Source organism: Schistosoma haematobium, chromosome 4 (assembly GCF_000699445.3).
Source record: "Schistosoma haematobium chromosome 4, whole genome shotgun sequence".
NCBI lineage: Eukaryota > Metazoa > Platyhelminthes > Trematoda > Strigeidida > Schistosomatidae > Schistosoma > Schistosoma haematobium.
Window position 1 is genome coordinate 39,124,474 of NC_067199.1, and position 24,886 is coordinate 39,149,359.

General features: G+C 32.2%; 1 protein-coding gene across 3 annotated transcripts in view; it reads right to left on the reverse strand.

The window, feature by feature from the left end:
• IPO9 (Importin 9) overlaps positions 1 to 24,886 on the reverse strand; it is a 66,811-nt gene continuing 41,925 nt past the window's right edge. The window contains exons 19-23 of one of the 3 annotated variants that reach the window (XM_051216368.1): positions 23,542 to 23,672; positions 20,349 to 20,593; positions 17,915 to 18,005; positions 6,113 to 6,198; positions 1 to 760 (exon numbers count right to left, since the gene is read on the reverse strand). In XM_051216368.1, coding sequence (XP_051066955.1) covers positions 632 to 760; positions 6,113 to 6,198; positions 17,915 to 18,005; positions 20,349 to 20,593; positions 23,542 to 23,672 — 682 coding nt within the window. In that variant the 3' untranslated portion in view covers positions 1 to 631. Of the gene's footprint in view, positions 9,059 to 13,282; positions 18,006 to 20,348; positions 20,594 to 23,510; positions 23,673 to 24,886 lie in introns of those variants that run through there. The other 2 variants (XM_051216369.1, XM_051216370.1) reach the window with 2 other exon arrangements.

A 24,886-nucleotide genomic window follows, 5' to 3' on the forward strand; every position in this document is an offset into this window, starting at 1 on the left:
CTTTTCACCTTCATATCGTATTTCCTACTTGGGAAAATCTTAGATGCCATTGGTCTGTTATGTCTTTCAGTACGCTATTTTGTAACGCTTGCTAAGGACAGTTTTATGCTGTATATATATACGTTTGATTTGTGCTTGTTGTTGTCACTGGTGCTTGCGGAATATACTTCCCCGTTTCGAACTTCGATTTCTCTCTCTCTAGTTAGCCGAGGTGGGACGCATCAGAACAGCTAGCTTATTGGTCTTTCGTCACAGAATCTTCGTTCCATTCTCAGACAACGTGAACTCGTAATCGCTTCAAACATAGCATAACATTTCTGATATAGAGATTTCCAGAAAATCACTTTAAACAAACAAGTTATAATAAGCCTATTTTAATTTTTATACGTTAACTATTCTTATAAAACATAAACAACAACTTACAATAATTCAATAAACAACGATTGATTGATGAACAACAGATTCATATTGTATTATAGAAACACCAATTGATCATAAACAAATTAAGGAATTCATCAATTATTCAAATAGTTTTTTTGTTTAAAGAAAAAGCATTAAAAAAAAATAGTTATTTCTGAAAACACTTTTTCCCCCGTTTCATCTTTACTCATTCACTCACTCTCTCTTCTATTTATTCATTGTTTTGAGGTAAAATACCAATTCGTTGAAGTGTTGTCAACTCCAATGATGTATGATATCGACTAAATTCATTATAATAAATTTGGTGAGATAAATCAGATAGGAAATTACATAGAAATTCCTTTGTTTTTTTTTTAACAAAAAAGAAAAAAGAGAAAGAAAGAAAGAAAGTAGATCAATTTTAAGAATTCGTGATATTATTGATATTTGAATGTTGAAATTCAAGTGTCAATAATTTGGGCATCATTGATGTTCATTTAAAAATGATGCCTAATTTCAAATTATCAGTTTATTTTTACTTAAAACTTAACAAATTCAAGCATAGATTCATAGAATACTTGATGTATATAATCCAAGTAACAATCATGTTTTGCTTTAACTTTGATGTAAAGTTACTCTTCTCGATCGTATCATTTCTGTGTACGCTATTGATTCTTGGTTCTAGATAAGATTATGGTGAACTTATAATTTATGGACGACCTTTGAGCAACGCTTAAGTGACCTTGATAGTGTCCACTCAATAACTAGGACCAAATGAAGGTTATAAACCAGTGTGAGGAATTATAATTATGATTTACAGTTGATGGTTAAAGTTAGAAATAAGATTTAGGATTTTCATCACGAACTGAAATCAGCTATAATGTTAAAACTCTATTTAGCCAAATAGATGAGTGAATCTCGCACCGAAATCCGAGATCTATTATCTTATAACTGATTGGTTCATCCATAAATTATAGTCTCGCCAAGATTATTATTATTATCAATTTCTATGTCCAATTACAATTTTCTCAATATATCACACTTCCATTATATGACTTTTTTTACTGACTGTATTAATTTTTTTAAAATCCAACCATATACTTTAGCGGCTGTAATATTGATTCATTTTGTGCTTGATTGTTACTGCTTAAGCTGATTGAATTGATCTATCATTTGACGATAGAATTATGTTTTTAGTTTATCAGTAGTCTTTTTTCTCTTGGACAAGCAATTAGTTCTGTGGTTCTTGATGTTTTGTTTACTTCATAACTTGCAGTTTTGATTGTATCAACTTTTTGAAGTACGAGTTGGACTGTGTGAATAAGAAAATCTAAGTATTTTGTACATCTTATACGGTAACTTTGTGTTTATATAGTACCGCTACTATATTTGAACTGTTTTTGTTCTGATTTATTGGCAGTTATAAGAGAGTCACTGACTAATCTAAATGTTATACAGGTCATCCCGGAATTCCAAGAGTTCTAGACGTAGTAATCTATTGAATATGACGAAGAGCTATAGTTACTGTCAAAGTTGATGTACTTCGGAAATCATGTATAGGTTGAAAAATTCATCTTTGAGTATAATGTATTTTACGGTCTAGTCTGATCATAATGAACACTTTACCAATCAGTCATCCGGAGTATAAAGAGACTATGAATATCCGGAGAGTCGTATTTCATAAATTAGAAATTGTAATATATACAACCCATTATTTATCCACAATTTACTATGGTGATCCAGGTAGGGACATATTAAAATGAGCTTAGCTAGTTTAGGTTTGAATGATATAAATACAGCCCATGAAAAGTAGATTTTCCAACTACACATGTTGCTATGGAGGTAGCGCGTATCAGTGTTATCTTATGCCTTGTTTATGTATGTATATGAACTAACAATAATATCGAAGTACTCAAAATAAAATACATTGACAAGGCACCCAGAGATTGATATTGTTGGGTGAATATCTACAAATTCATAAATAAAGTAGATAAGCTAGGTCTTTTATTTTATTTATTTCAACACATAAACATTGGTACAAGGAGGCACTAAATAAATATACGCAACATAAATCATTCAATTTGTGTGAGGGCTGGGATACTGACAGGGTGCCCAAACGAAGCAGGTGGTTTTCTTAAAAGGCCACAGCCCGATCAATAAAGGATTCATACGCCTTTTGCTCTGCTCAGGATCCTGGAGCCCATGTTCACCGTTGGTTTGGAATCAAAGTTTTCCAACTCCTCTAGGTGGATCGTTCTGTTGGGGAGATCCAGAAAACTCCTTAAAAAAGCCATGAAAGGCTCTGAAAACACTGAGAAGTATCAGTGTTCACTAGAAGTTTTGACAGAAACATTTAGAAAGTGAAAATGTCCCATGTCGAGTTGCTGATTGGATGATTACCCATACTGCTACTATGTTTAGTAGCATTCCAGAATTTTCGGGAAACCCAAGGACATCTAAGGTACTATAAAAACCCTAGATTTTCTGTACATAAACGAACGTTTGGAGTAAAGTGTTTCTTACATATTTCGTGCCTTTTCTCTCATGTTCAAATCGCCGTTTATATTTAGCCTAGGGGTTACTAGAAAAGCTTAAGAAGCAAAATCTAGCATTCAATTAGAACATTTATCACATTCATATTCAACAAATCGGTTAAAACACTGAACATTCACTTTTCATCCTCTCAATTTCACAAACAAAACCCTCGCCTACAGAAGGCAGTCAATAGGACTTCCCTTGACAGTAGCTGAATACGCATAACTATATGAGAGTATTTCGAGGAGGTCGAACTGGCTCTCTCCACTCTCGACTGTACCAGGGCATTTAAGGGCTAAGAGTCTTATATACATTTTTCTAATTGATTGTCAAGTCATTTTAACTATAGTGAATGTATTCAACAAAGATTCAAGCTATAATCTAACATATTCTACACTTACATAATAAGTTCATTAGGAGTTTTTAAAAAGAGAAACCTATCAACATTTTAATATGGACAACAACAAGAATAATTTTCTAAAAAATCAATAAAAATAAGCTTTTTTTTTCTTTTCTAGATAAAACAATTATGAACAAATTTATAGAAAAATATAATTAAATTTTAATAATCTTTTTTTTTTGTTTTTTTCTCTTTTAAGCGGAACTTTTATTGATTAACTCTTATGAGAGAGAAGAAAAAAAGAAGCAAATATACCAAGTTCTATATAAATATAACAGTATTAGTGTTGAAATGGTTTAATCAAGGTTGGTTTTTTTTGTTTGTTGTTGTTGCTGTAATCTGTGTTAGTATCTGTGATATCCTAATGAGAATAATGAATGGTAACCATTGAGATCCATTTATGGGTCAATACTATACGTATATTTCTTATTGTATAATTGTTAAATAATTAAACTATTCATATTTGTGTTCTTCTTATTCTAAGCTTTATTTTGACCTATGAACTATTATTATATCATTTACTATTCTTGAGTTATGTCCTGTCTATCAATTACTATCTCTCACAGTCACAGCTATTTTTTGGCTAAATGTTGTACAAATGTTATTTTCTATTTTATGGTACAATGTGGTCTGTTTAGTTTTGTATATAAACCCAGTATGTTTGAAATAAATGATTCATATTGCAGAGGCTGAGATTGGTGTTCTGCACTTAACAAGTAGAGCTAGACGGGAATCAGGACCGATAAAGACTCTAGACTGCTCGTACAGATCGTATGTGTTATTGGTCCGGTCGATAATTCATTGTTCTCTAATTGGTGGTATCATTACGTTGTACGTTAATAAGACATACGGAACAAGTTATAAGAATATCACCAGACTGATCTCATTTTTAGAGTACTATTGAAAATTAGTGAACATAATATAAGTGTTTCACCCGAATATGGATCTTCTCAATGGTTGTCCATTTAAAACCCCATCAGTGATCCAACCTAGAATGCTCAGGTGTTGAGGAGAACGTTTATACATTCAAACTATTAGGTTGAGATTGAATTGTTCGATTTGAAATGTAATCGTTGCGTCATACCATAAATTGATTGAAGTTGGGCTCGCACAATTCGATGCCGATAAAATTTTTGCAGTGGTTTTTTATTCGCTTCCAGACTTGAAAGTTCTGAGTGTGCACCGATAAGGAGTCCCGTACTAGAAAGAAACAAATATCTAGTGATACCTGGTGGCTCAGTAACTATGTCGTCCATTTTTCAGCCACTAAGTAGCAAGTTTGAACCTCACTGCACCTATTTAATTTTGCGAAACCCAGTGGTAGTAGTACTTGGTTCAAAGCCAAGTATACGGAACTGTACCTGGTTGATAAGTTAGTAATAATAAAATAAATTGCGACCAATCTGTAACGAATACAAATATAACAGTTTGTGTTTTTTTCTGTCAATTTCATGAGAACTGAATAATAATTTAAGAACAGATATGCGTAATGGTCTAGGTATCCGAAATTACACAGTACATAACCAAGTACTAATTGTAATCAAACTGATCAAATTTGATTAGTAATAGATAGCGCGAATTTCAACTATAGGTTGTTGAGTTGATAAATCAGAGGTCGCTTACTTCTAAGCTCTGTTATGACTCAATTTCAATCATCATTTACGTATACATAAATAAGTAAGCTAAAAGTTCAAATTTTGTAGGATAAAATGCAAGATTTTACAAGGTAAATAAACTTTCATCATCTTAACACACGCCTGATACCCCTCGTGAAGGAGCATAGGCCGCCCACTAGCATTCTCCATCAGACTATGTCCTGGGCAATCCTCTCCAGTTGTTATTCATCCTTTTCACATCTGCTTCCAATTCCTGACGCAGTGTGTTCTTAGACCATCCTCTTTTCCGTGACCTTTCACAATTCCAAGTTAGCACTTGCCTCGTAATGCAGTTTGGTGATTTCCTCAATGTACGTTTTATCCGCTTCCAGCGTTTTTTCTTAATTTCTTCTTCAGTTGGGAGCTCGTTTGTTTTCTCTCCCAATAGGTTGTTACTGATGGTATCCGGCCAACGGATATTGAGCATCTTAAGTAGACAGTTGTTTATAAATACTTGTACTTTTTCGATGATGGTTATGGTAGTTCTCCAGGTTTCAGCCCAGTACAGTAGAACTAACTTAACGTTCGTACTGACGATTGTGACTTCACATTTGCATCAGATCCTCCTTGTTCATCGATGTTGTTTAGGTACATGAAACTTTTCACTTCTTCCAGAGTTCCTGCACCAAGTGTGATTAGGTTGGTGTTCTCCGTGTTGTATTTGAAGACCTTGCTTTTTCCCTTTTATATATATATATATATATATAAACAGGTGAACACAGTGTGTACGCCAAGTTCAAGGTTATACAGCTGATTATTGTTGATAATAATACCTACATAGAAGTAAACTATAAACTATACACCAAACGATGACTACAATGGAAAAAATCAATATCACAGTTGATTTTGAATCCGTTAACCTAATGTCATCGTTCTAATGTTTTACTGGAATTGAGTTAACAGGTCAACAACAATGATTACGTGTTAATCTCACAATCGTTGAGTTTTGTGTTTCGGATTGTTGACAAAATAAAGGGTTCATTACACATTTTCTTATTTCAATCAATATAACTTAAGTAATGAAATTTATGTGACCTTTGAAACCAGTAAAATAAACGTTTTCTCATATTTATGACACATAAATATACAATTCCATTATATTTAAAAGTAAAATCCCACTCACTTTCAAATTTACATTCATAATATGATCTGTTGAATAGATTGGATCTTCCGATAAGATGATATCATCTTCTTCTGTGTCGACATTACCTGTGAAGACACGTGTTTCAGAAGAAAAAATAGTACTCTTCATATTGTCATAAAAACTAGTTATGTTAGTCGTGCAGTCTCATGGAGTATTCAAAAATCGACGGTTTGTGAAACAAACGATGAACGTAGAATTTACATTATGAATTGATATCAGCTAGGAAATCATACACGGTAGTGAGTATGTACTGTTAAAGACCTTAAACTATCCGTTGTCCTCTATGGATCACTGGTTTTTATGTGTTTACTTATGCAACTAGAAAACGAGTCGACAAATTTCAATCATAATTAACAACTTATTATCAGGTTTCTTAATTAAATTTAAGATCTCTCGGTGACATTAATATTATAGCTTACATCACGAACTGATCTTAGTTAGATAACGATTGGGAATTAGGAAGTACTGGACAGTCGTTTGGTCCTAGCATATGACTCGGTAGTGCTTATATATGAACCCATTGGGGGTCAAGGCCAGGATATTTCGGTCTATAATGGAGTGCTTAAGCTTTAGACCACTAAGTCGACCTTCAATGGCTTAAATGTCTAAATTAAGTCAGTTTAAGATATTGAATAGTCGTCTCCCGATACCATTACTAGTGGGTAACTCCATAACATTCAAAATAGTTGGACTCTACTTATAAAGACTTCTCATTAGAACTGCCAGAATTACCGACGGAAATTAGCCATCAGTGAGCACATCTAAACTATGAAATAAAAAATATACACAAACCCTTTACACTGATATCAAGTATACTCTTTTAAAAAAAAACTTCTACATGAGATTTAGGGAGAAAGATTATGGCTTATCTGACATCATGGTGTAGTTTTAAAATTATTGAAATCTTTTTATTTGCTTCATAGAATAAATCAAAAAGCTAACAAACATAACAGAAGTATATTTCTACATGAATTGATGATTGCATTCCTCAACTTGATACATAAAATCGTTTAACAGAGCGGAGGATTAAAGCAATTTGAATATATAATGGAGGTGATAGATGAGATATAGATTACTTATAGTCAATATATATGCAGTGATTTATTAGATAGCAAGAATAAAATCTTTTAATGGATATGAGATTCTTCTATCCGTTATTTTATTTAAATACATATACCTTGGTACACATTGGGCATCAATATATATATGGGCCACGCTAGTTATTATTAATTTTGCGTGTGGGCTGGGATACTGACCGGGAGACCAAACCGAAGCAGGTGGCTTTCATAGGGAGCCCCACACCCCAAACTTTTGACCTAGAAGTCTAATCCATAAGGCAGTAGAGCAACGTTATGAGATGCAGTACCATAGTAGCCGGTGACTAACAATAGGTTCATACGCCTTTTGTTCTGCTCAGGATCCTGGAGGCCATGTGCACGATCAGTTTGGGACCAGGGTGTCCCAACTCTTCTGGGAGAATTCTTCATATCCACTAACTCGGTTAAAGTGCTGAACATTCGCTTATCGTCCTCTCAATTTCGTAAACAATACCCTCGCCTACAGGGAAGGCAATCAGTAGGACTTCCTTAACAGTAGCCATTTCAGAGTATTTCGAGGGGGAGAGGTAACTCTCTCGCCCCTCGACTGTACTGGGGCATTTGGGGGACATGAGGTTCCACAAGATTACAGATATATTCTGATGATGAATGTTAAGAAACAAGGAAGCTGGATTCATGTCGAATTTGAAACGTTTCAAAATAAATCTATCAAAAAATGTCATATCTAGAGTTACAGGATAGATTAATTTCACTATAATTTGAATATTACCTATATGACAAGTCAACATAATCTAGATTACTAGTTCTTTCAAAGTCGATTATAGTTTTATTACTAATGAATAGGATTATAGGACATGAATTATTAAATATCTGCCTATTATTTGGAATTAAGTTTATATTGCTGTTCTATTTAAAACTTGATAAAAGGTATTCCAAATTTGGACTATCTGAAGTAGTTGATTTTATAAGACAAACGCAATAAGTAGAAAAATTAAAAATGAATTGTGTTATGTTGTTCAAATGTGATAAAGATGTAAACTGAACAGTCTTGATATTACCCGAATTAAAGTTACATGTCTATACGATTAATATTCTTTAATTTCTAATAAACATTTGAGTTATACATATTTGTGATTGAAGTCGTGTTAGTTGATTGTGCAAAAAGATTAGAAAAAAAGAATCCAATTAGTATTATACTTTACAGTTGATTGACAGACAATAGAAGTTCGTAACTTTAATTGTTCATTTTTGTTTTTGTTCACCGATTACATTGATTTTACTACAATCGACCAGTATTTTGAAGGCCTTGAATAACCAAATGCCACAAAAATTATATTCGCATCTATGAAAATGAGTATGTCACTATTTACCAAAATTATGTATATACTTTATTCATTTCACTAAAAGATAGGGGAAAAAATTGGATCCTCACTAAAAGAAATTGAAGAATTTGATTTGTGTCCATAAGTTAAACATTAAACTCTGTATTGTGAACAATGAGATGAGATGACAGAAGACAATAAAAATGAACTTATCTGTTGGGTTGTTGGAGGCAGTCAGAGTGAGAAGGGATCTTCCATGATTGTTGGCACACGTCACTAACGTTTACCTCCAACAAACTAATGCCCTCAATGTAGTACACACAATATCAAATCACTTAGACTAGTGTTTACACTGCAAGGATTCAATACAGTACTAAAAGAGTAGATAAACATGACACTAGCCACCACTCAGTAATAAAACTCACCACTTACTAACCCACTGTTTAGCTTCTTTTTATAAATTAACTCTATTTACATTCAGTAATAATAATAAATTGATTTTCTGACGTCTCCTTGCTTCTTCAGAGAATCAGTCAACATTCAAACTGAATTAATAAAAGTTTAAAGGATACAAAGGAAGCAAAGCAGAATAATTTTAGTTCCATCAAAATAAGTTTGGTCATATTAATAACATATCATTTCGGTCAAAGATGATTTTTATTGAGATACATACACTTGTTTATATTTTAGTGAATGTGAAAAACTGTGATATTAGTGAAATGTCTCGTGTTTTTTACTAGTGTGAGAAGTAAAGAGAATTAGATATACGGTTATTTAAATAAATAGTCCAAGTTGGTCATTTATTTATTCTCTGAATAAGTGACCTACATTAAGTTACGAAACGTTAGAAATGAGAACTTCTACTGATTGAGATCTAAAAAAATATATAATTATATTGATTACTAACAATTTACCTAGTGCTCAATTTATTCAAAGTTATCAAGTACAAACTACAGTAATACTTATAAAACTTATTTAAAACTACCTGTGCATCATTCTGGGATAATGCTCAGATGACTGAACCGAAGCAAAAGATTTTCTTAAAGAGTCACTTCCTGAATCTTTAACTAACAAGTCTAGCCCTAAAAATGGCAGATCAGAATAAGGAGAAGTAGTCGTATGGAAGCCGGCGATCAAACATACGCTCTCATTTCCTTAAGATTCTGGAGTTCATGTACAGCATTGGTTTGAAATCAGCGTTTTCCATCTACCCTAGACAGACTCTGTGTATTAAAAAGTCTAGTTTAGGCGCTAGGTATCTGCTTTCTATCCTCTTACTTTGCAAAAACACCCTTCTGAGAGAAAACAGTGAAGAGTTTATTGGGAGAGGATATAAACATATGGCTGTATAGGAACATTTCAAGTGAGAAGGGCAGACTCTTCCCACTCTGGGAGTCACCAGAGCATTAAAGGGTCTAGTCTAGAAATAATTTATTCTAAGAGAAAGATGTTATCATATTTTAAAGCTACTTCCCACACGTTGATTAGAACCCACAATTAAACCACATACAGTGGGTTTAGCTTGTCTTAATAATGAGTTGAGTATTTCAATAAAAGCAAAGGTTTTAATTAAAATGAACGTGGATAAATGGAGGACAGGTAGTTAGCTAACTGTCATCATCAACACTGCGTGCTACATACATACTAAATAAACCAGAAAAATTATTGGATTGGTATGATCAGTGTTTTTAAATAGGAGAACATATGTGAATGAAATTATCCAATGGGTATGAGCAGCTAGTGAACTAGGAAAATGTTTAATGATCATGCTATAAACAACTACTAATCATATTATATATATATATATATATATATATATATATATATATATATATATATATATATATATATATATATATATAGTCCATAAATTAGTTCTGGGAGTTACCATTTCTTTAGTCTATGTTCGGACATAACATTATGCTAGATTGTTATCACTGATAGTGATTGTGTTATATATTGTGAATTGACTGCCCTCATTCAGGTCAAATATTTTGTTAATATCACAGTATCATTAATCACTATTTACTTAACTTTATTTATGCCATTAAACTATAAATAACAGTCAAGTTATTGTCAGTATGGTAAACCCAAAACACTTACATACATATTTGTTACAAAAACTCACGTTACATTATCAAAACAAAACGCGTGAATATGATGATTTAATTAATTTCAAGGAATTTAGCCGCTGTTTATCAAGAAACCTGAAAGTCATAGACTAGTAAATATGTACTCCCAATAACAAACATCTCGCTAACGCTTCACAAGTGACTCATGTTAATAAAAGTCAGTCAAACTTTCGGAATCCCTACCGAGATTTCGTCAGGCACCTTAAGTTGTGCTGAATTACAAATAGTGAAATTAAAATGAATGTGAGGACATTAAAAGACTACTTCGATACATTAGAAAAACTGTCATTAGTCAAATAATTCTAGGGTGAGATGTAAGCATTATACGACGTTTTTACTATTAAAATTCTAGAAAATACACATACAACTTTGAAGTTGTGGAAAGCAATATATAATTATATGAGAATGGATGAATGTATCTCCAGTATTCATCAACTTGGACTAATATCAATTTCATAGTATGAATCAGTAGAATAGTGAAAACCATCAGACGTGACATTGTAGTATTTGTCAAGTGGTTTAAATTCATAGGAAGCACAACAATACACACTGGTAGTATTTAAACTCTTTCAAATAACGAGTCCTTGATTAAAAATTGAAATAAATAAACTTGAGGTTTCAAAAGGTTACTATGTTAACATTTTTATGAAACTTTCAACAATAACAAAAATAACGCAATATATGTAATGCACGTGAACATTGACATATTCGTATCAATGATTTGTTAATAAGTAGAGACAGAAACTGCGAAGTACAAGAATATTCTTGATACATTTGGTAACTAGCAGTACTTTCAGGAGATTACAGAAGTTGGTGTAATTTTTGAATCTGACTGGTCTTTACAGATGATCTTATGTAACTATTGCAACTCGGTCTATAATACACATGGTGTTACGAATCCAGAAATTGAATTAAATTTCTGTATTACAAGTGTTCTGTGTTCAGCAAAGTTTACCGATCTACAACCTAATAATGTCAGTCAAAATTAAATAAATCAAATCTGGAAAATAACAAATCATGAAGAGAAGACTTATTATGCAAAAACATGGCTCCTTTTAGGTGGTTTGAGAGAGTCAGAAGAAAATATTGGATCTAAGTTTTGTGCCAGTTGAAACTCTACAATAAGGAGTACCTGGAGTTTCGAGGTAATTAATGCTTTTAGCGGATTCGAACCCATATAACTCAACATCCCAGTTGGAAATGCTACCCCAGAGCCATTAATATTGCGACTGATCTATAGCAAAGGTATTAATAAAAAAGTGAGCACTTAGTAGTGCCTAATTTTATCCATTTCGGTCATCGGATTTTATTGATCAATCTGCAATGTGACCAGTAGTCTGAGGAAGTCGACGACTAGATATGTGGCCACATCAATGAAATTTAACCACCACCAAAGACTAGATAATCAATTAAAGTCGACGTAGACCTTGGAAATAGTATTGCAAACTGACAACACTTCTTAAACATAAATGTTATGTTGTGGTTTTGGTTTTTTTTTTTTTTTAATACTCACAACAAACGAAATACTCTCCTTTCCGCATCTATCAAATTCACCAAATAACCATGATGGAAATATTATATTGTATCTTTTTTCAGAATACGTTGATGAAAACAAGATGGCACATGACCATTATAAATAATGTTGATAATAAGTAATGAGATTTGTCATTCGTTTATTGGTTGATTCATTTATCAAACAACAATGACAATGTCGTTGAAATCATGAACATATCTAAGTTACACCACCATTGAAAACGCGAAAGCACCAGACATTCGTTTTGATCTAGTACGGGACTCCTCAGCATTGGGAATGCATGACCATACAAACGGGAGTCGAACCCAGAACCTTCTGTCTCGTGCGCCAACACTTAAACTCTAGACCACTGGGCAAGTATCTATCGGAGTTGATGTCTAACTCCGATCAATCCATAGTGTCGCGCCACCATCTACCATTATCTTCGATGGGTAACTGCCTCACACTTGACACACCCGAACTCCACTGGTCAGGGCTTCACAATAGAACTCTAAGAATTCCCTCTTGAAGCTAGTCACTAGTGAGCACATAATATGTTTTAGTCTGGGGTTGTCAACTATGAATACTTGTTCAGTCAAATATTTAGGAATCATTTAAACATTTGAATGTGAATAAAATTTAGGAGTATTTTCTTACATAGTACTGATTTTGAGGGAACTGATGCTTCCTGTGTGATTCGAACTTGTGTTACCCAGCTTTATGGCCCTAAATGATTTAGTCGCGGCCCTAAAGCTTAATGACTGAAGATAGTAATTCAAGACCAAAACATCGATTGAATTATCATTATTATTCGTGAACATATAACACTAGACGTAATAATTAATAACAGTATAAAATGTGATTAACTCTTCACAAATCAACATGACTAAACACAGAGAGAGTTGTCTAAAATACTCAACTCAGGAATAGTGTTAAATATTCATTCAATATTTTTATTTATTCAACCACAATAAAACTTTATATCCTGTTACTCATCAATGTAATCAATGATAGATTATGTAAAAATAGAACAGTGACATATTTCCTAAACAATGAACTAGTCAATATGCATACATTTACTATGAACGATATATATTTAAACAACAACAAAAATTATCATAACCATTTATTCTATTCTAATCAATATGTAATACTATCTACATATATAAATTGAAATAACCAATCAGAAACCAGTAAAGAAATAGTTAAAAACAGCTGATTTCCATTTTAATTTGCTTATGTATTGCTGTTAGTAGTTATTTATTTGGGATTGAATGAATGGATTAGAAAATTTCCAGTCAATTTTCTTGCTTTCTTTCTCTCTCTCTTTCCCAGTTAGCCCATTGTACTTTCCAGTATTTGTTTCCTTTCCAAATTTTTTTTCTTTATAGAGTTCTATCAATTTAATATGGTGGTGGTTTCTATAAATTACAAATTCTTTTTTGTTGTCTTTTTTCTCTTCTTCTCTTTTACCTTGAGTAGGTTTATAAAAATCGACAGAATCAAAGTTGATTTGTAATAGTGTTTAAATGTATAATTGGATCAATTTATACTCGTGTGATAGATAGACTAATTTCGATTAATTGTGATAAGATATGGTGACCTATTTCTAAATGTTAATGAACAATTTAACGTGAACGTAGACAAACGATGGTCAATTTATTGATTTCCTTCTTTCGTTATATCTTAAAACTATTGTATACGTAATGTATTCACGGACTAGTTAGTATTGTGGAACAACTCATTTCTGTGGTCAATTATAACTAGGTTTTCGTACTATGATAATAAGTAGATTTATGCGTGGATTGAAAGTAATTCACCTATGATGAAAGAAAAAGTGTTTCATCTGATTATATTAATTGTCAAAGTCTTAGTATATATATGTTAACTAAAAAAGTGGAATACTAATAACGTATTTATAAATTTAAACGCTAAAGTGGTAATAATCATTGATTGATGAGTAAAACAAAGGGCAGTTCACTAGCGCTCGATACTATTACGCAATAGCTTCCAGATGATGTTAATCCATGATCAATGCTGTTGTCAAATTTGTTTTCTCATAAAAACTAGAAGTTTTAGTGAATATCAAAAGTACAAACAAACAAACATGATGTTAAAATAAACAACCTTTCCTATGAGAGCTTACAAAAAAACACAAAATTCTATTTACGATTTTGGTGGTTTCATTCTCTAGACTGAGTGGTTTAATTGTGAAGTTTTAATAGTTCTTCTGAACAACAACATCAGCACCTGAAGTCCTTTTTTATCCAGAAGAGCAATTAAAGCTTCATAATTAAATCATCCAGTTCCGAGGGTGAAACTCTACCGAAATAAATTTCTCCATGATCTTTATTTATGAAACGGAAACTTTAGATTAATTTTTAAGTCTTTACAAGTGTGATTACACCTTTTCTTAACTAGAAACTTCGATTTAATATTCAGCATTTATAAAATGTCTCAGTATAAGGTTACGGAGATGATCGAGTTTCATGATTTTAATGAAATCTATAAAATCAACTAAGTGATCAATACCTTTTATTCTAATAATAAACATTGGCATTGAAACATAGGACTAATGATTTTCTATTTATCAATTGACGTACTGACCAATGAATAAGAGACAAAACTTGGCAATTATTCGTCTTCAAGTTCCTTCTAACCCAGTGATCAATCAAAAGATGAAGGCAAAAAGTTCATTATTTCTCTATTGTACCCAATTCAGTCATAGCTCAAAACCTATACAATTATATACTTGAAATGATTGACCATAGAGCACACCAAATAAGAAATCATACTCTGAACACAACCATACCATAAGTGGTAGAGGACGAAGCAAACGGCACATACATAGTCAATTAGCAACAACTAAGGTATAGTACAACGTATGGTGACAGTTAACAGGCCCCTCCCCAAAAGGTTACAATAAGCGAAGTAAAGAAACGCAACAATTAAGTTATCTTACTAGTGAAACAATAAAAAAATAGTCACAATTTTCTCAATACTAGTCCCATTCTAACACAAACATGAACACAACAGTACATATTAAATCACAGAAATTCATATATGTAAATGAGCATACGAGCTTTCTTGAATTTATCAATTCCAGAACAAAACAATATGAACATACGGTTCAACTAAACTTATGTGTTTCCCATACAGTAGGAGGAGAATAGTACTGAATGGTATACTTTAACATTTCATAATTATTTATCTCATAAGATGATTACATCAATGAAAACATCTGTAATCAGAATACATTAATCTAATGACAGTGATTTACAAGTTTAAAAAAAGCCAACTGTTGTACATCATACAAATCTTTCTCATTAAGCAGTTGTGTACATATGTGTGTACATAGTATTTGATATTCACAGATGGAATGAATTGTCTATACAATAAAAAAACGATGGTTATTTATCTGTGATGGTAAATGTAACCGTATTATTTGGACTAAGAGATTGAAATACTAAAGATTTATAATGAAAAAAAACCCCAACGAAACGATCACTTAACATTATGATTTTCGATAAAAATTGATTTATTTAAACACATAAACATTGGTACAAGGATGCACCAAATACATATGCGCCGGACATTTGCTTTTCGTCTTCTCAAATTCGTAAACAACACCCCCTCCAAAAGAAGGGAGTAAGACAATAATAATAGTTATAATAACACTTAAAAATTGAGAGGGAATATATGAAATTATTCACACTCATGTAATTGGATACTGTGTCAGCCAGTCATAATCAAATGAGTTTGAAATGATTTAGTAAAAATGGTAGTGAAAAAAAACCTGAACATCGAGAATATAATTCTAAAAGACCGGAATGGAACGGTATGTATGAAGGAATGCTAAAATTCAAGATCGAGAGGAAGACAAAGAGTGAAAGCAACTGAACTATGTTACTCAATATCTATAGACACTAAATACCCTTATTTGGCCAATTCCAACCAAGTAGTCTGCATCTATCAACATGGTTCAAACTAACAGTCAATGATTTTATACACTGATGACATGTTTTGTTAGTTATATTTATGTTAGCGGTGATTAGGCACATCACTAAACCAGTATACAATGGTGAACAAGTTCAATTCTAATCAGTCCGCGACATCTTATCTAGTGGATACCTACTTCGAACACCAAAAATTGTGTTGTCCGCGTATATTTCCAAACTAGCTATAATTTTCATATTGTTTTCTCTTTTATTGTTGATTTATAAGAGAAAATCGATATAGTATATCAAAACATACACATATAATGATATTTAGTAACTTCAATTCTGACCCCTATCTAATAGAATCTCAAAGAATTTGATTCCATTCACTACTATCTTATGGAATCCAACTATAGAGTGTAATATAAAAATAGAATTGATGTGTAACAATTAGGGTTTGTTTAAATGAAAATAACTTTATTGTTTATTACTATAATTTGAATAATTCAATGCTATAAGAATTCATGAATTTAACCGATAAGTGTTTGAAATGATTAATGTATCTTTTTTAAAAAAATTATCTATCTACCTGATCGTATATGCAAATTCACGACAAATGTAATTATGCGAAACGTTCATAATAATAAATGAATATGCATATACATACAGATAGGTGAATTGATGGTTAATCACAGCTATCACACTGGTAGTAAGAGAAAATATCGGAAGTGAGATTGTGTTACCAGGCAATCGTATGTTTCCTTAAACAAGGTTATATATTATATATTCAGTATTTGATAAGCAGTTGAATTCAGGACTTTTATTTCATACCGTTTGCGACTCGTCAACTGGGTGCGTCTGTTAAATCTGTGTCCCTGTTCATACAGAGACTCGAGCTCTGTGTCTTTTACTTTAAATACTAATATGTTACTCACTGAACTACTGACTCTAAGTAGCCACTATAACATGTGTTTAACGGGTATCGAGGTGTGTTAGTAAAGATTAAAGTTGCATCCATCTGATGAGTTCTAAATAGAACACAAAGTGCATCCTGGATCCCACTGCTAGTCATATATCAAATATGTATGAAAACTTATGATAGTAAATATATAAAGGTGAACCACCAAGGATGTACAGAGGTTATAACAGAGACTGACCAAATGCACCGCCGAAGCATTAGCAATCCACGAACTTTGCATGCAGAAACGATTCGTCCAATCTCTCATCCTTCCTTGACCCTAATTTGCTTTATCGTTATATTTCGGGTTTTTCTCTTTTCTTCACTTTTATTTGATTATTATTGATGTTTTAAAATCATTGTTTTACAATTTTAACCTCTAATCAGTTATTATTATTACCTCATTGAAGTTTGCTTGATTATTATTATTATTATTATTATTATTATGCCATTTATGTTTGTCGTTCTTTCTTTATATCTGTCAATTGAACAATTATCTGACCCATCAGTTATTTTCATCTTTATCCCTTGATTAGTACGTAACCTTATTTGATATTTAGTTTCGAATCAATTTATGATGTAACTTTTTCTATCCTTCTATAGATATATTTTTCATCTAATTATATATATGAGTATACAGCTTAAGTAAATGATTTCGTTGAAAAGAACAATACTCTAGTTTAGTGGTAGTAATGAGTGAATTATTTGTTGATCAAGTTTAAACTATACCCAATAAGGTTTAAGATTTGATAGCAAAATTCACTCTATAATATTGGATATTTGCAAGTGATAATTACTAAAAGCATCACTGTATTAATATTTCAAAGATGAATATGACAATAATGTTAAAAAAAGCATACTTATATCAGCATCATCATCATCTTGTAACATATCATCACTATTGCTATTATCCTTTGCTTTCCCTTTCCTCTTTTTCTGACTGATGATATCCTACAATGTAAATAAATAAATATCTATATATAACAAAGAGAGAGAATAGTATTGTTAAGTAATATGTCATATTATGAATTTGTGCTGATGCATGAACTGCCTACCTCGACGAGTTATGTCAACTAGTTCATAAACGGGTTGGAAGATTTATTTATTTAAACACATAAACATTGGTACAAGGAGGCAACAAACATATATATGTGCCACACTCCGTCATTCGATTAGTGTGAGGGCTGGAGTACTGACTGAGGTACCAAACCTGCGCAGGTGGTTTTCTTAGGAAGCCAGTTCCTGAGCCTTTGATCTAGGGGTCTAATCTATAAGGCAGTCGAGCAACGTTACGAGATGCAGTTCCATGGTAGTTGGTGACCAATAATAGGTTCATACAACATTTGCTTCCTTATAATCCTGGAGCTCATGTGCACCATTGGTTTGGGATCAGGGTTTTCCAACTCCCCTAGGTGTCTACCAAGCCGGTTAAAAAGTCGGACATTCGCTTTTCGTAAACAACAACATTGTTCACAATAGCTCAGACGCATTCACACTTCATCTTAATTTAGATCTTGAATCGTAGTATTATTTCAAAAAACTTTTCATCACCTCTTTTCAAACGACACTTTCAATGCTAACTTTTTATAATTACCATTCTTACGACATTAGTTCGATTCTTTTGCTGATGCGGTAATTTGGATCGACCCATAGAGCTTCCAAGCTCTATAATTGTTAGAGTTCCAGACTATTTACCTCACTCTTGTCGTGTGAGTGATTATTTCTGAAGTTTTATGTATCAATCATGTAGTTTTTATGAAATTCACGTAGATCGCATTTTAATATATAAGAATTTCATAATCGTTTTTAATTCGGAATCACGGTAGACTATCTCAAAATAGAACAACAAAACGTAACAATTCTTATATTGTCGTTGTTGTTGTTGTTAGTGTCTGACTGATTTGATGAGTAGAATTTCAAAACTGTTAGTATATGACACATGACAACAAATCATAAACATTTCAACGTGTTCATAACATTTAATACACATATTTATCAACTTTACAATAAAATTAAGAATTTTCAGTAAATGAACAAAATAGTACAATAGGACGAAATGGCCGTCCAATGCTTCCAGGTTTTTCACAGTGGTCTAGCTTCAACTGACTCATGATCTTAACCATTCAAAATAGTAATTATTTGGAACTTTTTAAACCGAAAAATCGTAGAGACAAAAAAAACGGGAAATATTGATTTTGATAAAATATCTAATAAGAGACTATTCATTGCATTTAAAGAAGTAATAATTATTTATTGATTCAGCGAACATTTTTAATTATCCAAATATTTTATAGTAATTTGGCATAATTCAAAATATGTAGAGAAGTAGTAAGTAGTAAGTTACAAGCATTTCAAGCAGACGGATGATGGTTAGGAGTGAAATTCCGGATACAATTTTCGTCATACTCGGGACTTGTCAGCTGTAAGTGAATCCCAGAGTTGATTTCTATTCCGTGATTAGAATCCAGCAATTTTCACTTCAAATGCCATGGCACTATTGATTGCAGTCCTAAATATTAGTGGGAAGATCCAAACAACTAGTATATATGGATTCAAATTCGCCGCATTGTACAAGTCAGAGGCAATTTAAACTCAATAGCTAAGTAAATAATCCGATGATGTTTAAAGCGAAAGGTACTAGATTCAACTGACAAAGTAAAAATCAGCTCTAGGATCCAGGTACATTCAACTAACGAGTTCATCGAATATATATATGATATTATTGAATGGCGAATCATTAAAGGATGATAGTATAATGGAATCCAAAGAGATTCCTGTTGATAACTTTCAATCAATATTTAGGAACATATGTTCAATAAACGCATAACACACTAAAGAATTAGGTAAATTTAAGTAAAGAAATCATAACAAAAGCTTCGGAAAATTTCTGAGTAAGATTTGGAAAATAATCTATTAGTAGCAGATGCATTATTCCATTCCATAATTTAGAGACAGTTCCAGAAGAAGAGAAGGAATAACAAATCAACGAAGAGCAGTTTTACACATCACTGAATAATTTTTTTTGGATGAGAAAGTGTCTACCCTAAAGTTAAAACTTTTGTGTACATGCTATGAGGTAATGGTAATAAATAATATTACTATGTAGAATACAAAGAATGGTTTTTATCAAGAAAGTATTCCCCGTACTTCCTCATTCATGTATGAACAATTAAAAATTAATCTAGATAGTTAATTAAGTCATTCAATGAGTGTTAATCCTTCTTCAAACGAAAATAGGCAAAACACTATGGTGTATACAAACAAACTAATTAACGAGTAACACATGATCATTACTTGATCATTTTTGTCGTCGCTTTTAATTTCATCTTCCACACATAGTTCTTCTTGTTGTTCAAAACCTTCTGCTTGTACTTCTTCATTATCATCGTCACTATTGTCATCATTGTCGTCGAATTCACTGTCGTTGCCTTCATCATCACATTCAGCCTCCTCTTCTAGTTTCTTGTCTAATTCGTTTAATAACAATTTGTACATACTAACAATAATTGGTACATCAATTAGTATTTTAGTCTGTTGACCTTAAAATTAACCAAACAAAATACAGAAAAAGAAAATCAAACGATCCATCAAAGAGAGAAAAATTATCATATGGACTTATTAGGATATTTTATTTTATAATGAAAAAGAACGACCCATCGAATTTAATGTGTTATAATTCTTTCTGGTTTATATGAATATGTAATAATTAAACTTTCTAATGCATGTGTTGGGAAAAGTTTGTATTTGTCAGTTATTGATATTTAGGAATAAAACTGATCAGATTTTGTTCGTAATATATATGTACAAATTATTTCTAATACATTCATACCCATTGGACAGGTCAGTCGTTAACTGGATTCTGATGTTTGAAGTAAAAGATATGAGTTGAATGCTAGTGTCGATATCAACATTGAAATGTGGTAGGTACATCAAACAGAGGAGGATCAAATATGAAGAGATGAGAGTCTTGCAGTCAAGTGCCAGTCATATACTAAGTAGACTATTTTTTGTGCTAAGTAATGTCGCTCTACATTTTCCAATCAAATATGTGTTCTCTGAACATGAATATGCACTTAGTATATTGTGATTTTTTGAAGAAAAAAAACACAAAGCAAAATCGTTGCACTCTGAGAGTTCATGAATACCAAGTTATCTTTTGTATGAGAACAAATATCTTATTTGCAAGCTGTATTCATCACAGATTGATCTCGTTCTAGATGTCACTAAAAACCGAGGGATATTGAACAGCTATTTTGTCTCAGGATGAGATTCCTGAGCAGTAAGAACTCACAATCCTAGAGAAAAATTGAAACCACGAAACCCGGGTCCAGGGTTTCCTGTTGACTACCTCCAACCACCATCTAATCTCAATACATAGTGCCCGCAGTGTCGAGTCACTTAGACTGGTGGCCACATTGCAACATGATCGATAGCATTCGATCTGCACTAATAAGGACTAGACAAGCATGAGATTGATCACCACCCAGTGATCAATCAATTGTGATATGATAACAACTGTTTCTCTCCCAACGTGTATATTATGGTTGATATCCGAAGTAATAACGGTGTTAAGAGAACTTCTGTTATACCGTTGAAGATTAATTTCTCATTAATGACTTCACAGGAAAATATGAATAATCAAAAAAGAAATAGGAGGGCAGTAATTAAACACAGAAAAGCTATCTACTGAAAAAATTCCATATTTCTAAGTGGATTTGGTAAAGATTGACTTTAGTAGTTAGGATACCATTTATAACTCATTTTAGATTTTGAATAAAATTGAAAGAATATTAACGATGAGCATACTCAAAATAAGCGGTATAAAAATCAGGGCGTTTAGGTGCTTATAAAAAAACAGTAAATTTCAATAAATGATTCGGAATACGTTGGTGACAATGTTAATGGACATCAGCGTCACTATCAACATGAGTACCTCACGACTAGATAATAATAAAGTGACTTCAGTGTTGGATCACTTAAACCGATAATCACAAACAGGATAATTTTATCCCACTAACTCCCATTGATTTTGTGCAAAACGGACAAATGACACGATCTTTCGGAGGTTGCACTTTAACTACGATGATTCGTAGAAGAGTTAACATGAGTATATCGGTTAATTGCCTTACCAAGGTCAGCAATCACATTTCGATCTCTTGGTAAGTCTGACCATCTACAAACTACAGATCAGATGTGAGTATTTTTTTCATTCAGTTTTTGATAGTACAGAGAACGACCACAGAATAAAAATCTTATTTAAAATGTAATCATAGTGAAAATGTAAAAAAAATCGACAGCGAAATCAATCATTATGTCGTTCACTGAACATAAATAACTAGTGGAACAATATGACAACATGAAAACAATATACATGGGATGTTTATCATATGTATGAGGCAGTGTTAAACTAATCAATTCAACTAACCAATAGTAAGTAATCTATTGAAGAGAAAAAAACACATACTAACATGATTACTTATTTGTAAGTTGTTCAGTGGACACAACTTTAGGTATTACAAGTAACTGTCGTGTTAAGACACGAAATTCAGACAAGTCCACAAAATATACTATTAAATAATGAAGGTTATTATAGATCTTTTTGAAAAAACAATATCAGTATAGATAAAATTAATAAAATTAACGTAGTACAATTCACTATTATTCCTAACAACGTATTGATTCTAACGACTCTGTAGTGAAAACTTTATTTTATAAAATTAACTGCCAATTCATTACTATCAATAATGAAATCAGTCACGTTTTTATGGAAGGTGTCTAGCAGTGGAATCCAGAAACGAGAGTTTTGTCCTATTTGGGACTCTTCAGCTGGACGTAAATGCATTCCAGAGTTGGTGTTCACTTCAGGACTCGAACACAGTACCGCTCGATTCAAACGTCATCGAGTTATCCATTTAGCTACTGAGTCCAGATAGCCACAAGCTTGTGAAACAAAGTGAATTTCAATTCATTTTTGTATTGGCACATCTAGTTGATGAGCCTTGAATTCCACTGCTGACCACCATCCATCTTTGCTTATATCATAAGGCAATGCGCACAAGATACACATATGTTAATAAGAAACTGATCAATTGAAGTCCTAAACAATAATTGGAAAATTCAAACAACCAATACTAAAATGAATCAACCTTTTTAGTGACCTAAAACTAGCAATGTATTTGCACCATTAAAACATGAAAGAATTATTAAGTGGATAAAGTGATTTGTTAATCAGGGAAACAATCCATTTGCAGAGCTATTTTTTTCTAAATAGTAAAAAGAAAGTACGATTAAACAATTATTTCGTTTTTAGGAAAGGACTCATACAATTACATACAGATAATCGGAAAACTCTAATTAACCCATCTTGTTATAATTACAGAGAAAAGAAATACACCTAGTTAATCATAATACAAGCTAAAAAAAGTAATGTATACTGTTCACAATCGGAGTATTTACCGATTATGTAAAAAAAAAGCTGGACACTAACTAGATTTCGATCTGGTTTGAATAGATTCATTATTATCATTATTGTCCATTTCTTCTTGAAGTGTTATTTGCATAATACGTTCATCTTTTGTATTGATTGTGTGCAGTATCAAATTAGCCAATGCCATGGTACTGAGAAAAGGAATATTAGAAGGAGGAAATAAAGCGGAATATTTTAGACTTATCAAAAAGAAGGGAGAATAATCGAATGCATAAAAGTTATGTACATGCAAATAAATAATAATTGTTGTTATTACTGTTTCAATATAAAAGTGTTTAGAATAAAGAATGCGACTATTTATTGCTAGTGACTACTAGCAGTAAGGTATGTCGATAGTACTTAAAAAGAACTTGAATTATCTTAGTGTCATTCATCACCAACGCAGAGCCTAAACCAGATGTGAATTGGTCCTAGTTAAACTACTGTGGTACAACAAGATGAAATTAACATGGTGTATGGCAAAAACGATTGAAATAAAATAGCAATATTATTTGTGATTTGGACTGATCAGGTTTCAATCAACAAACAATTTATCCCTGCAAAAGTAATTAGTTAATCAAATTATAATCGATAAACGAATTAGGTTAACTGAAATTTGTATGGGTTAGACATCTGATAAGTTTATCGAACTGATGACATGATGCTGAATGAGACTGACATGAAGTCAAACAAGCAAATAATTACATCAATTAGAAAATTAATGAAAACTATGGTGTACAGAATAACTGTCTATTTACAACAGTGTACAACTAAAACCCCACTATAAACCAAACCAATTATTTTCATGGTCCAGTGTTTACAGTCAGTTTTTTAAAGGTATAACAGGAAACCGAGAAATAACTAAAAAAACCTGAGCAACTAGATAGGCGAATCGTAAAAATATACACGTGAACATATATGATGCAACCTAAATCAATGGACTTACACCAATAAGGAGTGACGTTCATACATAATGAAACTACTCATTCATGGTAAGGGGTTCGATCTCAAATATAAATAGTTGCCTGAAGAAATGTATCTATCTAAGAGTCGACCAGACATAGCCTTATACCTATTAAAACCGACCATGTGGAATCAAGTTATTCAGTTTCCTGTAATAATGTTTTTAGAGAGAAAACATAAGTAAACCAGTGTGATGTTTCATTTGAGATGGTTGAATCTTGGCAATAACGATTAAGATAATGGGCTTTCAGTTGGTCAACGGTGAATTCTATCTTCAATAAACTGAAAAGGTTTCTTGTAATACGATGCATCGAAGAAGAACTTCAATAGACAGAACATCTGTCACACAATATTCCAATGTCAGTAATCCCGAAAGGGATTGGAAAGACAGGACTTTGTATTC